This window comes from Narcine bancroftii, chromosome 6 (assembly GCF_036971445.1).
Source record: "Narcine bancroftii isolate sNarBan1 chromosome 6, sNarBan1.hap1, whole genome shotgun sequence".
NCBI lineage: Eukaryota > Metazoa > Chordata > Chondrichthyes > Torpediniformes > Narcinidae > Narcine > Narcine bancroftii.
This window is the reverse complement of record NC_091474.1, coordinates 226,681,622-226,697,544: the sequence shown is the minus strand read 5'-3', so window position 1 is coordinate 226,697,544 and position 15,923 is coordinate 226,681,622. Positions and strand designations below refer to the sequence as shown.

Below are 15,923 nucleotides of genomic sequence, written 5' to 3'. Positions count from 1 at the left end.
TGCTTGAGGCCATAAGCCGTGGAAAGCCACTATTTAATTTTGAAAAGGTAGTTTGGGATGGAGTCTTTCTTGATAGAGTCACTTCACTAGAGTCCATGGCATCTTGCATCATTTGGCTGATACAGTGGTAACCAGCTGGATTGGGATTGTACAGATTTTATGAACAGGGTAATACTTGGACAATTTCCCACATTGCCAAGTAAATGCGAGAGTTGGAACAGAAGTGTGGCTCGTTCTGGAATGTAGGTCTTCTATATTATGCTGGGATGTTTTCTGGTCTCAATGCCTTTTCTGTATCCAATATTCTCAGCTGTTTCTTTTAAAAAATATTTTATTTTAGTTTTCACACAAAGACCAATAAACAAAGCTATCCATGTACATATTCATACCCAAAGTCTGCATTTGTCCCACTTCTCCACCCCTCCCCACCCGCTTCAGCGAATTAATTCTAAAAGCTTATCTTGATCCCAATCATTGAGAGGCACAAAACCCTTATCAAAACCGGTAATGAAAAGAAATAATGGTGGCAATGCCATTCAAAAGAAAACATTATAAAGAAAAGAAAGGAACTCAAAAGAAAATGGAAAACTAAGGATCTGAAAAGAAAAGGGCAGGTGCTGTCAGCTGCAAACTATATAGAATTGGCTTAAGACTGGCATCAGTGGTACAGATCTCAAGAGGAAGCCAAGGTGAATTATCCACTGTGCACTAATCGATGAATGAAGGAACAAATACTTCTGCCTTGTCTAAGACTCACATGTAGTAAAATATGGAAGTCTGCAGACACCATGGTTGAAGTAAAAACATAGCGCTGAAGAAACTCAGCAGGTCAAACAGAGCCTTTTATATGGCAAAGATAAAAATACATAACTGTCGTTCTGTGCTTGAGCCCTTCATCAATGGAAAAATGCAGGCAGGCATCCGAATAAAAAGATAAGGGTGGGGGAGGCATAGGAGGATGTGCATGGTAGCAAAGGCAGGAGGTAATAGGTGGACAAGGGAGGGAGGGCACAGCAGTAAGCAAGGGGAAGAGGGATGGCTAGGTGAATAGAGAGGGAAGGGAGTGAAGAGCTAAGGGAAGAAGACGGGGAAGAGAGGGCAGGTTAGCAAAAACCAGAAAAGTCGATGTTAATGCCTCACAGCTGGAGAATGCCCAGTCAGAAAATCAGGTGTTGTTCCTCCAATTTTCAGGTGGTCTTGATGGGATGATATATGAGGCCATGGATAGACATGTGACTCTGAGTGGGATGCAGAACTGAAATGCTTGGTCACTGATGCGGACAGACTGAAGGTGCTCAGCGAAGCAATCTCCCAGTCTGCGTCCAATCTTTCTGATGTAGAGAAGACCACAAAGGGAGCACCAGATTCAGTAAAGCAATTCTGCGGATACACAAGTGAAGAGTTGCTTCACTTGAACGACCTGTTTGGGGCTTCGGATTGTGGTGGGAGAGGAAGTGTGGGCATAAGTGTGGCACCTACTGCAGCCACAGTGGAGGGTGGTGGGGGGGGGTGTGAATGGTTGGGAGGGATGAGTGCATGAGAGAGTCATGGAAGGAGCGGTTCCTACGGAAGGAAGAGAGGGGAAGATATGTCTGGTAGTGGGGTCCTGTTGTAATGCCAGAAATTCAAGAGGATAATGTGTTGGATGCAGAGGCTGGTGTGGTGGTAGGTAAGAACAAGGGTAATCCTGTGTTTGTTGCATCTGGAGGCAGATGAATGGGAAATGGAGAAGATGCGGGTGAAAGCTGAGTTTGATGTTTGTAGAGGAGAAGCCACATTTATGGAAGAAGATCTGGTTTATTTTTGTGTTTGTTTGCTTTCTACCAACTGCAATCCCATTTGGCAGACTTCAAGGCTCAGCTAGCTCAGTCTTGGGGTGGTCTTTGAAATCCTCCACCCAGAGTTGGAGGAGTCATGATTAATCAGTTAAGGGAGAAGAATAGGTGATAATCAGAAGGAGGTTAACTTCTTCATGATTAACATGTCATGAGGCTTCATGGGATCTGGAGGATTCCCAGATTTAATTGCTTCCTACTATGTGCCTCTGCAACCTTACTACTCGTGTTTCTAGCCTCCCAATGGTACAGGACATACTCACGGATTGAGATGGAGGAGTGTGAAAACATTATTTGTAATTCATGATTCTTAGGGCATGATTGTATCATACCATTGCTTCACTTGGGCTTTGGAACATTTCTCCTAATTTAGACCAGATGTTTGTGAGGAGAACTTTGAAAGACCAATGAGATTAAGACTAATTTTGCTGTTTCCAAATTTGATGCCTACATTGATGCAGTGTGGTTTATTTGATTTTTCTTCCTTCTCTGAACCTACGCAGCATTTGTAGTACAATTGGGTATCTTGCAATGCTCTCCAAGGTCATTTTCAGAATTTAATGGAAAGTTAAACATTTTGTAGCGACTACTTCAGTAGAGCTACCAAATCAATTCACCAGACACCAGTGGTTAGTCAGCAAAGACTGTTTATTAAAACTTGCCTCCTCTTTTATATCACTTCTGGCTCGGACACCCGGGTCCGGAAGTGATGTCATCACATGCCTGCGTCATACCTGAAAGGCGCGTGGCTTGAAGTGAAGACGACAGGAGCCCCACGCCATCTTATAGGTGAGTACTTAACTCCCTAGTGCGCTGCGATTTGGCCTGCAGCAGTGGACGGCCTTTCGGCCAGCTGAGTGAGTGATGATTAGGCCTGCGGCGCTGTGCAGCCGTTCAGCCAGCTGCACAGGCGATGGCTTGACCCACTATATTACGCAGCCGCTTGACCCGCTAGAATTTCTCCTTTTGAAAATGATTATTGGAACACAAGAGTGTCTATGACCATGCAAATTGGAAACAATTTTGCAGTATTGGACGACAAGCTCGTTGATCTCAAGTGAACTGTTGGCCCTGCTTAAGTTAATGCAGTTTCTACATTGTTTTAAAATAGAGGACACAATATTTTGGTATTTAATTTATTTGCTCATGATAAAGATAGCAAGCCAATTTTCAGCAATCTGTTGAGACTCAATTTCATGTAAAATTTTAAAAATGCCACATATGTTTGTACTTTTGTCTCTTTATGACAGCTGATTGTTGGAATCATGTCCTTTCTGACTGGTGTCTTGACCCTGTTTCTTCCGGAAACACTTGGGAGGCCTCTGACCCAGACCTTTGAGGAGGCTGCAGAACTGCAAAGACGGCTTAAGCAAGAAAAACAAGCCTCAAAAGATGGAGGCAGCAGTGCTGCCATGGTGAGAATTGATAAGAAAGATTATATTACTGATGGTGTAGAGAGGTCAAAGGAAGAGCAGAATCTAATTGAGCATTTAACAAGGTTGTAAAATTAATTTGGTCAAAGCTAAGCCTTGAAACAGGCAGAGATTATAATCCTGATTAGTTACTAATGTCTTAAATGTGTGAACTAACTAGGGATTGGCAACTGGACCATAAAAGTATGTAAAGTAGATCCAAGGTAATTTTTTGGGGGGGGTTGTTTTCCCTTCTTTAGCTAATGGTGGATTAGAATTAGTGTATTAGAAAACAAGAGAATAATTTCTTGTAAATTATAGTGTGCATTGATCTACGCAAATTGAAATTTAACTGCAAAGTGAATATTGACTGGTAACAGTCCAATTCATAGCCTACAGTAGGCTGCATTTTATATTCCTTACACCTGTCTCTTCTCGTTAAAAAAAATTACTCAAAGTTGATGATTCCGTAGATGTGTAAGAAAATAGAAATGTGGGTCCATTTATTGTCTTCAGTAATGTTATTCAAATCTAGATGATGAAAGATGTGTTTTGAGAGAGGGAGTGCAACTTTGCAAATGAAGAATTTGGTTGTGTCACCTGCACAAATCATGAATGAGGAAAGACCAACAAATTACAACGATTTACGATTAGTTTAATTTGATTGTAATTTACTGTAGATAGCTCAATAGTTGGGCATGACCCTCATTATTTAGATGCTTATTGTCAACTAATAATCATGTAAGCAGATACAAAAAGCATTGGGAGAGCTCTAAATAATGTGTTGCCAGCTGCGTCTAGAGTTAAAAGTATACATTTTTGCCAGGACTGACAAATAAGCATCAAAATGTTAATTGTTATGGGGAAAAAAACCCTCCTTTTGATCTCCTCACCCACTGGATCATACACCTGCTGCAAGGAAAAGCTTTAAGCTAATGTCAACATGAACCTGCACTATGGCCTTTAAATGGTTATCGATATAGTTGCCCTGTGTCTCCACTGAATATCTACTTACAAAACTGTTGAGATTGGGAACCAAGCATAGGAAGCTCCTTTTATTTTTCATAAGGAACTGTGTGTCAAACACTTCTCATCACTATCCAAATTTTGCGGCAAAATGTTAAAAAAAAATATACTGGTGATTATACAATGATGGCTATGAGCTTGGTTTAGATAATAGTTATGTTGTCTTACAATTAAAAATGTTATTTCTAAAATCATCTTTCAGAGTAAATCTGTCTAAAATTGCATGCCCAAGGTTGGCCATGTTCTTTCCCTTGCATTCTTATTGCCTTCTGTCGTCAGGCAGGCAGGAGATTACTAGCTACAGCTATCTCCAAGGGGTACCACAGCATTATTGTAAGATCTAGAATTTAATAGCACATCAATGTACTTTACCCAGCACTGTTAATTAGGGTGCTAGTTGATAAAATTGGGAGAACACTTCCATTGCATTTGTTGTTCTCATAACAATTGAAAGAAGGAGAAAGTTGGTAGAACACTTCCATTGCATTTGTTGTTCTCATAACAATTGAAAGAAGGAGAAAGTTGGTAGAACACTTCCATTGCATTTGTTGTTCTCATAACAATTGAAAGAAGGAGAAAGTTGGTAGAACACTTCCATTGCATTTGTTGTTCTCATAACAATTGAAAGAAGGAGAAAGTTATCTTTAACGTTATAGCATGACATCTTTCCTGTTGATTTAAGAGTATTCTAAAGTGCTTTATAGGTCACAAAGTACCTTTGAAGTGTGTGGTGTCCAGGATGGACTGAGAAAGATTTCTTGACAGCAATATAATAATGAGTAAGTGATCTGATTTATTTTCTAAATATTGATTGAGAGCTTTTCTACAATATAGTTCAAGCGATCTTTAGTGCTTGTGTGCATATACAAAAGTTGGCATCTCTGACAATGCACCACTCCATTGATGAAAAGGTCTGGATTCCTATTTGACTTCACTGATTTTTAACACTAAAAATCAACATAATGATCTAGTACATACAAAGGGAGGTGCTGTACTTCCAATTAAATCTTCAACTGAGGCCCTGCCTGTATGAGTCCCTTGGCATCAAAGGTGTATGGGCTATAAGGTTAATTGGTTACATGGGTGTAGTATATTTGGGCACCATAGACTTGTGAGCCAGAAGGGCCTGTTATCATGTTGTATCTCTTAATTAAATTAAAACGCCAGAAATATCTGTGGACAGGCACAACTTGGAAGCGGTTCAAGGGTGTTAACTGCAATATTCTGAATATTATTTGGTTATCACTACATATTTTTGTGTCATAGTTCCACATTGATTCCACTTCAAAAGTACTTTATTGAGTGTAAAGACGAGGACATTCTGAAAGGTACTGTACAAAAGGCCAGCCTTTATGTATGTGCTGCATTTACAGTTCTAAATAAGGCAATTTTGATGTAAAATCCTTGAAATTAAATTAAATGGACATTAATTAGATTATTACATTTCTAAAGTGGCTGATAGGATGAACCAGTACAAAAAATGGAAAACGATCTGTACCTCTAGTTTTGGTCACACAGTGAAAGAGTGGCAGACTAAAACTAATTTGGATAATGTTTCCCATTAGTGAATTGCATTGCTTTATCACATGCACCAAAATGCAGTAAAAAGTTTTGTTTTGTGTGGTACCCAGACAAGTCTGTTCCATGTACAAAAGTACTAAAATCACACAAAATGTATACAAGATGAGTTCTCCCCTGAGCTCTAGTAATATTGTACTTCTATGAGATATGAAATGATGAAGTATAAGTAATTATTGATCAATGATAATTTGTCTTTAACCATGGATTGTAAAGTGAGTGGAGGCCTTTGAGTTTTTCTCTTGATGTCAGGTGGCTATTCATTTTCTTTCAAAACAAATCAATTTGGTTAGCATGTACCTCATACTGTTTGCAACGATCAGGGCCAAAACATTAAGCTGTTGCACCTTATTCTTGCTCCCCAGGACCATAATGATTATAATCATGGTGATTGATGGGTTCATAAAAATAGAGGCTCAGATTATTTTTGTAGAGTTCAGAGAAGCACTCCTGGTCCTTCTAATTACACAAAAATAATTTTGGAACAATTTTTTTTGGAGGGGTTTTTCTTGGACCAGATCCAGGGAATGCTTGATAAACATTCCAAAAATGGCAATAGTGGTCTTAAATACAGAGTAGTATTCTGGCTTGTATTTCAGAAGAGAGCCCATTAAAGTAGGTGGACACTTTTACTGTCTAGCAGCAGGTCCATGTAAACATGAGGCAGGAGGAACCAAGAGGGACTCCAACTAAAACTTCTCTGACAGAGCATAAGCCTGAACACCATGGTTCAACTTTCTTTGACGGCTAATGCAATAATGGCGACACTATTTTACGGTCCACCTGACACTGGGATAATATTAGACCAAGCCTAGCAGAGATCAGTGACATTCTCAGGTTTTCTCAACTTGCATACGTTAAATCTCTTGAAAATATTGAGTATTCAGCAAATTTCCTCCTCTGTTATAGTTGCACTCAAAGTTTCATCTTGGGTGCATAGATGTCACTCAGTCATTCTGTGCTGTTTACACCTTGTCAAAACTTTTTCAATTTCTTATCTATTTGAAGCTTTAATGCAAATGGTATCAATCTAGATATTGATAAATTGTTAAAAGCTAACAATTTGTGAGCTTGGTACCCCTTCATGGTGGTACATGCACCTTTGAATAAATCTACATAAGGCTCTGGATATGGTTACAAGATGCTCACACCAAATGCATTCTTCCAACCCCATTTTTATTTCTTTGAGCCGATCTTTTCCTTACGGAATTGATCTGTTAATGAGATCATTACCATTGAGAGAAGCTACACCTTGCATCCAATCAAAGATTTTTAGCATCTTGTAGAACGTCTTCTTATTTGTTGTTCACATCTTGAACATATCTTTGTCCATAATTGATCAGTCAGCAACTGTATCAATTTTCATATCAATATATTAACTTTCACATTTTATAGTTGCTGCATTTTTGTTCTAGTTCCCAGTGTCACAAATACTTTATTAGCTTCATTCTTCATCTTGCTTCATCACATTGAATATTGCACCCCAAGGCCATTCCACTCATCTATAAGGCACCAATCAGGAGTGCCATGCAATACTCTTTTCTTGCCTGGATAAACAAAGTGCTAATAATCCTTGAGAAGTGGAACACTATCCAGGACAAAGTAACCCGCTTGCCATCCTAAAGGTTCTTTCTTTCCACTGCCAGTGCACAATGTCTGCAGTGTGTACTGCCTGCAAATGCACTGCAGTTACATGCCTTGGCTGCTCTAACAGCATCTTCCAAATTACTGCTAGGAAGAGTACAATAGAGGCAGGAGCATGAGAACACCATCACCTTCAGGTTCCCCTCCCTAACTATATTTCCAACCCTTCATCACATTGGGTCAAAGTCTTAGAACACCTATAGTAAACTATGGACCAAGTGCTGGTAAATGAGATTAATAGAGATCAGTACTGTATAGTCAGCATAGACATGTGGACCAGTGGATTTGTTTCTGTGCTGAATAACTCTATGATTCCATCAGTGCCATCTCACCACCAGCCACATCTTCTCCTCTCCATTCCTATCCACATTTTGCAGGTTAAGCTTCTCTGAGACTCCTTATTCTGTTCTTCCTTCCCCGCCCACCCTTCCACCCCTCAGGCACTTCCCATTGTGACTACAGAAAGTGCAAAACTTGTCCATACATCTCCTCCCTCGCTTCCATCCAGGGCCTCAAACAGACCTTCTAGATGAGGCAACCCTTCACATGCAAATTGTCCAACCTATTGCATTTGGTATACCTAGTGTGGCCTCCTCTACATCAGTGAGGCCAAGCATAGATTGGGTGACTGTTTTGACAAACATTCAGTGTTAGGGTGAGGCTAAAAATAAAGGAGGAACAATCATCATATTTCTGCTGGACAGCCTTTAACCTAACAGTATGAACATAGATTTTTCTAATTTTAGGTAATACCTGCTCACATCTGATCCCACTGTTTCAATCTCATCTTTACTCCTGTACTTTTTTTATTTTTCTCTATCTCTAACTTTATTAGCAATCGGCATGGTGAGCAGAGTGGTAGCTCATACTATTACGGCACCAGTGACCCTCGTTCAAATCTGGTATTGACTGTAGGAGTTGGACATTCTCCCTTTAACCTGCATGAGTTTTCCCTGGATGCTGTGGTTTCTGCCCACCTTCCAAAAGCGTATGAGGTTGGTAGGTTCATTGGATATAGTTGGTTCCAATGGCCGGAATCGGCTTTTACTATGTTGTAAATAAATATATTTAAAATTAAAACTTTTCTTTCCTCTCCCATTCCCGATGATTACTGCCTGTCTCTCCACCTCCCACACTTTCTGACCTATCACCTCTGGACCTCTTCCACATTTTTTACCCTTTTTATATATGTAAAATTTCACCTATTCTACCTTTATTTCAATATTTTAATTTTAATTTAGAGATGCAGCAAAGTAACAGGCCCTTGCCGACCAAAGTCTTGATTAAAGATTCTGGCCCAAAACATTTACTGACCATTTCTATCCATAGATACTGTCTAATCTGCTGAGTTCTTCCAGCAATTCTTTGTCTGTTCAAGATTCCAGGATTTGCAGCTTTTGTGTTTCTATAAAATTATAGTGTCAGGATAGATACTTCCATTATTCCTATGGAATGACTAATGGCCTTGTCTGACATTTGGTGTCTGGTTCTTAGTCTGTAGCTTTGTGCAACCTGTGAAGGTGCCTGATTTTCTTCACTGTATGAAATTTCTTTTATCTTGTCAGTCAGCCAGAATGGTTTATCCTTCGGGACATCCTAATTTTACACAAGAACTGGAGAGCTCGCACATTTTATTCGAAATGGTGAGATTCATGATCTAACCAGACTGTTACCTTGCACTTACTGCTTTAACATTTACAAGGTTTGCTCCCCCCCCCCCACCAAAACCGTACTCTAATCATAAAATAGAGTAATACAAGCAGGGCACTATATTATTTTAGTTCACTGCACCATTAATTCACTTACTATATGTCAATGTCATTAATATTTCATCCCCAAAAATTGGATCACTGAAATGCTTGGGAGTGGGTGCTGTGTGCGAGCCCATCAGTCCCCAGTGGTATCTGTTCCCAAGCTTCAGTGCACCCCTCAGCATGGATTCCAGCACCTTGGAATCCGTCAGTTGTAGTGTTCTCTTGCCTATGAAGACCAACAAGTTTCAGGCAGATCAAAGTGCCATCTTTCAAAAAGTTGATGATCTTCCATTAGGAACAGATATTTGTCTCAATATGTGTGTCTGGCAATAGCCTTTAGAACACAGAATACTCTGTTTACCAGCCACTCGTGATCAACTTCAACAAAGACCAATGCGTCCCTTTCCAGACTTTCTTGTAAGATGCACAATCCACAAATAGGTGTTTATTCAATGATCACAAGACAGTACTCCATATTTCTCCTGTGCTCAAGTCTGAACTTTAGATGCATCACTGCATGCCTGCACGTTGAAGTTATGACCATGAGTTTTGAGGATCATTGGGACACTACGAGAATATGGTTGTTTTTAAGGATTTTGTTACAGTTCAGTGTGTGCCAGGCACATCATCAGCACTGACGCTGACCTGAACATGATGAAAAGGTTGTCTGAACTCTGTGAGCTTACAATTTAAACATAAAATGGATTATGCTTTCTGCCCAAAACTTTGTGGACCACCAAATGGTGTCAAGCTTTGCAAACAACACCTCATTACATGATTGAACAAAAAATATGTTTGATGTGTTTAGAATTTAAAAGATTCAGGCAGCTTCACTTTTAGTTGCCAATGTAATTATGTAGCCTGATGTCCCATGACAGGGTAATAGATATGCCAGAGCCATGGAATCAGACCTTTGACCCATTGAGTCTGCACAGACTTACAAACACTCACTTACACTAATCCCATTTTATTCTCTCCCGTTCCTCTAGAAACTACCACTTACCTCCACACAAAGGGCATATATATGCATATGTTGCTGTGGGTTCCTGAGGGCCAGGGAATTAGAGTGCAGACTAATGAGTGGGAGGCACAAGACCTCTAAAGGCTGTGTCGGGCTTATTCCAAATACTCCTTTCAGTATTTAAAATATACACGATCAAAGAACCCTCGTGCACTGACATCACGTGATCACTTCCCTCTCTCTCTCTCCCCCCCCCCCCCCCCCCAACAACTTAATCTGTGAAACTGTAAGAAATTGCAGCCTGCACTTCGGCAAGGGGGGAAAGAAAGCAATGGAGGCCTCAGTATGGCATCTGAGCCCTGTGCTGCCGGAACACTGCAAATTCTGCCATTCAAAATCCACTGCTATTTACCCCTACAGATACAAATTGTACCTTATTCTGACGATTATAATAATAAAGTAAAGCACAGAATGTCCTGCACTTCCTAGTCTACTGCAAAGAACTTGCATTAAAGTCCATTCAGACTCAGGTTCATGGGATGATGTTGGAAATTTAATGGCGTTTAAAATAAACAGGACATTTCTGGTATGTGACACCTATTTAATTAACCTTTCACGGCAAAGAAGGGTGAAGGAATCTATTTGAGGCTCAATTATTGAGATATATACTGTAATAAGTATAGGTGGAATTCGTCTGGTTCAAAGCAATTAGGAATTGACATCTTTTCCTAAAAAAGTACAAGAGCAAAGTAAGCCATTTATCTAGAGTTTTTTAAATGATAGGTTACAGGCCATGTTTAAAAGGTCAGAACAGAACTAAATTTTGAAGTAGTTGGCCCCAAAGCATATGCTGTTTTGAAAGATGACCTATTCAAGGTTTTAACAATTCATAACCTTCAGAATGTCTGAAGACATTTCCAAATTGGTGTTTTTTTTAGACATACAGCACGGTGACAGGCCATTTCAGCCCACGAGTCCGTGCCGTCCAATTTACACCCTATTAACTGGTATGTTTTGAACGGAGGGAGGAAACCAGAGCCCCCCAAAGAAAACCCATGCAGACACGAGGAGAGCATGCAAACTCCTTACTGACAGAGTGGGATTCAAAGCCCAGTACAGCCCCAATTGCTAGCACTGTAAAGATGTTGCGCTTACCACTACGCCATCCATGCCGTCCTTTGAAGATTGTTTGTTCAGAACTACAATGCTGCTGGCTATAAGAAAAGTCATGTAAAATGTTCCATTACAGTATTTCTGTGCTGCCCTCAGTGACAAAGTCATTCATGCATTATATTATAAGGTGAAATTAAAGTTCCATAATAACTCCCCCCAAGTTATGATTCACCTTCCATCATTGAAACTCTATTTCAAGTTTACTGCACAAGAAAAAAATGTTTTTTTGTTAATTTTGAAGATACAATAACAGAACAAAAATGATGCGACCCAGGTAAAATATGTTTAAAGGATTCTCCGATAAATGTCAACTTTAAATTCACTTTTCCCTCTGATGTTATGCTGAACATATTGAGGATTTTGATATTGTTATCAAAGCTATGCTTGGACTTTGTCACAGCATAGCCACTTAAAATCAGAAGAAAGGGTACTCTGGACAGTGTAAACTTAAAGCATTCAAACATATAAATGTTAACATCATAGACTTTCTCCATTACTAGCCATGGCTTTGCAGACCATTGCAGGAAAGTTGCAAACAGCACCTCACTAAATGAATAAACAAAAAATACGTTAGATGTGTTCATAATATGAACACAATTAAAAACTGTGGCAGGTCAAATTATAATTAGACCTCTGCTTTAAATGTTTAGGCAAGTTATTTGTATTGTTTAAAATTAAACTGTATTTGTGATTAGAGAATCTGTATACAAGTCACTGTGTAAAAATATGTATTGTTTATACTGTACCTGAAAATGTATTGGACCAAAAATCTAATAGCTGTTAATGTAACCTGAGTTTCTTATGTATATACTAAATTCACTAGTTCTTGGCTATTGCATTTTAATGACTTATGTGGTGCATTTCAATTATACATTGATGGATCAACTTTAAGGTCAGAAATCTAAACATGTGTTGCATTAATATCAGATAGTTTCATTGATGTGAAAATTGAACTGTAGTTCTAAATGGTGTTGTATAGTTTCTGCTAATTACCCATCCAAGTAATCTTCAGAAAAGCTTATGATAGTAAACAATTGCTGTAGTACTTTAGAAATGTTAGTAAAATAAATTCCTGACTGCTTTAAGCAAATTTATTTCTGCTTTAAGCTACAAGAGAACTCGATCCAGTTTTTAAAATGGTTATCGTGACATGGTCTGGAAGCAGAGCACAGGTCAGCCATCAGGAGGATACTGTTCTTAGGTAGAAGCAATGATGTTGATCCAACAACAACAAAAAATTCATAGGATTTCTTGTCTCAACATTTATTAACCCCTTCCTTTATTTTTAGTTTTTGTACAGATCTCATATCATTCCTGACCATTGGTCCAGCAGTCAGGCAACTCCTTCATTTTTATTGTTGCTGACATGTACAATGTACTGGGGCCATTTGGTGCTCTACCTCTTACGATAATGAATCTGGCATACCTCCCGATTAAGATGTGGAATTTTTCATGTTTTCCCACTCCATAGCATGGTGTGCTGGTGCATCCACATGCCATTGGCAATATTATTTCGAACTAATTATACCATTTTCAAAAGCAAGATGGAGTTCTCTTTAAGAATTTTTTTAAGTTTGGAAGTCTGTTCAATCACTAGTTTTTATTCCAAGTTCATAATCAGCATTATAAATGAATCAATTCCTAATAACAGGTATACAAGTATTTTGGGAATAGTCTTTGTGGACTAGGATGGTCAATGTGGATTCAGTGAAATATTTTTTGTTTTCCAAAACAAAATATGACATGAATTCCTTCAATAAAATCTTATTGAATTCAATTTTTGGTTGGTTGAATGATATTGTGGCTTGATATTCCCCTTTTGTTTTTGATCACAGTGCAGTCAGTGATTAAAATACCATGACAAAAATAAATTACATTCTTTTAATGATTATATCCTTTGGTCACATTGATTATATAAAAGAGTTAACTGCTGGTAACGGTATTTGGGAAAGAGATGTTTCCAACACCACCAGACCTTGAAAGAGCTCATCGTTCACTATTGCCTAAGCCTAAATTGGGGAAAAAACCACATTTGGTGGTTCTATGCCTGCACCACTATCTTGTTTCCACTGGGAAGAGAAATGCAAAGATGTGCTGGATACAAAATGAAGGAACTGCTGATCCGTGAAGCCCATCATAAAGGTACACTGCATTGTCATGGCAAACAGTTTAGAATCATGGAAGATAACTGTCCTAAAGTTATGAAGCAATGAGCTGCTTTAGGAAAGTTGTGTCAGAGCTATTCAAGCATGGGTGTAAGCCTTCCTTGCTGTATCCGGTACATCTTCTCATTTCTCTTCCCAGTGGGAACAAGAAATGGTTTCATACAGCGGATGAGGCTTGGGAGTACATTCGCAAACTTCTCGCTCCAAGACTTTTTTTTTCTGTTGAATGGTTACTTTGGATCGATGATTGAACTTTAATATGTTAGACGCTCTTTTTTTTTTAAAGCTTTCACAGGAAAAGCATTGTTATTTTGAGTCGATTGAATTTGGAGTGGTTGAAGGGAAAGAATTCAACTTACTTTACAGTTAAGACTTTTCTATCAAAGTGGGATAAAATAGTTTTTTGTCCTGTATAGAATTTTTCAAAATTTCTGAGATGTCTTCAAATTTTTTTTATGTGTAATGTTATTTCTCCTAAACATTACTTCTTTTGGTCTGGTATGGTAATGTTTTTTATTCTTCTTTTGAGCGGGAACATCTAATCTCCTCTGGAAGATAGTGGGTTTCTAGATTTATTATTTAGCACACTGTTGGTCTATTTGGGAGCCTTAGGAAGGTGGGACTGGAGGGGATGGGGTGGGTTCATGAGTGTTTCTGTTTTGCATTGGCGTGGAGCTTCATTGTGATTTTTTTTAGTTTCAGCTTTTGGAGTTGTTCTTTCTGGTCTAACAGGGCTATCTGCAGGTGGGAGGTTGTGTTTATATTGCACAAACTCGGCTCTGCAACAGCACACTGGAATTTTTCAGTGTGAGTGATCGTGGCTAATTCGATTAATTTCCTTATTTGGAATGTAAAAGGCATGAATCATCCAGTAAAATGATGGAAAGTGGTTTCACATTTAAAACTACTGAAAGCTGTGATTCTATTTTTACAGGAGTCACATCTTTGTGGAGGTGATATTTCATGCCTGATGTTGTGATGGAAGGGGCAGCAATATCATTCTTCCTTTCAAGCTAAATATAGAGGGCTATTGATCCATATTAATGAAAATATTCCCTTTAGTATGCATTATTTTGTTTTAGATTCTAATGGTTGTTTTGTTATTGTTTCAGGGAAATTACATGATGAAATGGTGGTTTCGCAAATGATTATGTTCCCAATGTTGATAATCCAGGGGTTTTTTTAAATTTTTAAAACTTCTTTGCTGGATTTAAGTTTATATTTGCTTATTATAGGTGGGGATTTCAACTGCTGGTTGGACCCTACTTAGATCGTTCATCTTTAATATGCCACATTTAAACAAATCTACCTTATTAATATATTATTTTCTATTATAGCACTTCAGATATCTGGTGTTTTTTTAAATCCTAATAGAAAATATTCTTTCTTTTCTATGTTCATCATACTTACTCACATTTTTTATTGATAATCAATTAATTCCATTAACTAAATCTTGCAAATGCTATAGTATTGTAATATCTGATCATGCCCCTGTTACATTATCATTGACTCTTCCTAATTTTTCTCAAGTTAAAATACACTGGCACTTTAACTCAGTATTTTTTATCAGGTAAAGACTGTTAAATTTATGGAAAAACAGATAGTTTTCTTTTTTGATACTAATGTCCCTTCAGTAAAGGTAAAGGTTCCGTTAATGTCACATAATACTACATTTAGAATGCAACATTCATGAAATTATTAAATTTTTGCCTTCCGTAAGGTGGACAGAGAGTCACCACTTTGTCCAGCACCTGGCGGTCTCCCCTCCAAGTACTGACCAATACCGAGCCTGCTTAGCTTCTGAGATCAGACAATCTCAGGCGTACTCAGGCTATTAGTGCTGCCTAGCACCTAATTAGGAGACTTCTATCATAGTTATATGGGATACTTTGAAAGCCTTTTCTTAGGGGGAAAATCATTTCATATACTGTTAATTTAAAAAAGTAAGACTAATAAAGAAAGATCTGAGTTAATTAAAGAAATTAAGCAGATAAACAATAGGCTCAAACTAAAAATTCAGAAGTGAACAAAAAACTTAAAACTAAAGTTGATCGTCTCTCAACATATCCAGTTGAAATCTAAAAGTTAATCTTACATTCATAGTGATAAATCTGGTAAGTTTTTGGCTAACCAATTGAGAGGATTTGGTGCTAAGCAGCATGGCTCATAAAGATAATGGTATTATGACCTCAGATCATTCTGAGATAAACAGTACATTGAAAAGATTCTATTCCTAACTATTCTGAATGTATGAATGATGGTAATTTCATGAAGAAATTGAATCTCCCCAAGATTTCTTCAGATAGTCAAATTAGACTGGATAAATCTATCTCGCAAGAGGAAATAACAGTTGCTATTTCCTCAGTACAATCTGG

General features: G+C 38.3%; 1 protein-coding gene and 1 long non-coding RNA gene across 6 annotated transcripts in view; one reads left to right on the top strand and one right to left on the bottom strand.

Moving 5' to 3' along the window:
* slc22a16 (solute carrier family 22 member 16) overlaps positions 1 to 13,160 on the top strand; it is an 85,973-nt gene extending 72,813 nt beyond the window's left edge. Inside the window, exons 9-11 of one of the 5 annotated variants that reach the window (XM_069887599.1) lie at positions 3,086 to 3,250; positions 4,968 to 5,052; positions 9,061 to 9,131. In XM_069887599.1, coding sequence (XP_069743700.1) covers positions 3,086 to 3,250; positions 4,968 to 5,021 — 219 coding nt within the window. In that variant the 3' untranslated portion in view covers positions 5,022 to 5,052; positions 9,061 to 9,131. Of the gene's footprint in view, positions 1 to 3,085; positions 5,712 to 9,060 lie in introns of those variants that run through there. The other 4 variants (XM_069887596.1, XM_069887598.1, XM_069887600.1 and 1 more) reach the window with 4 other exon arrangements.
* Positions 8 to 15,720, bottom strand: LOC138737096 (uncharacterized). Its single transcript, XR_011340765.1, has 3 exons — positions 15,644 to 15,720; positions 11,366 to 11,424; positions 8 to 316 (listed from the first exon to the last, which is right to left on the bottom strand). It is a non-coding gene; the product is annotated as an uncharacterized lncRNA (long non-coding RNA).
* Between the last annotated feature and the right edge of the window lie 203 nt (positions 15,721 to 15,923).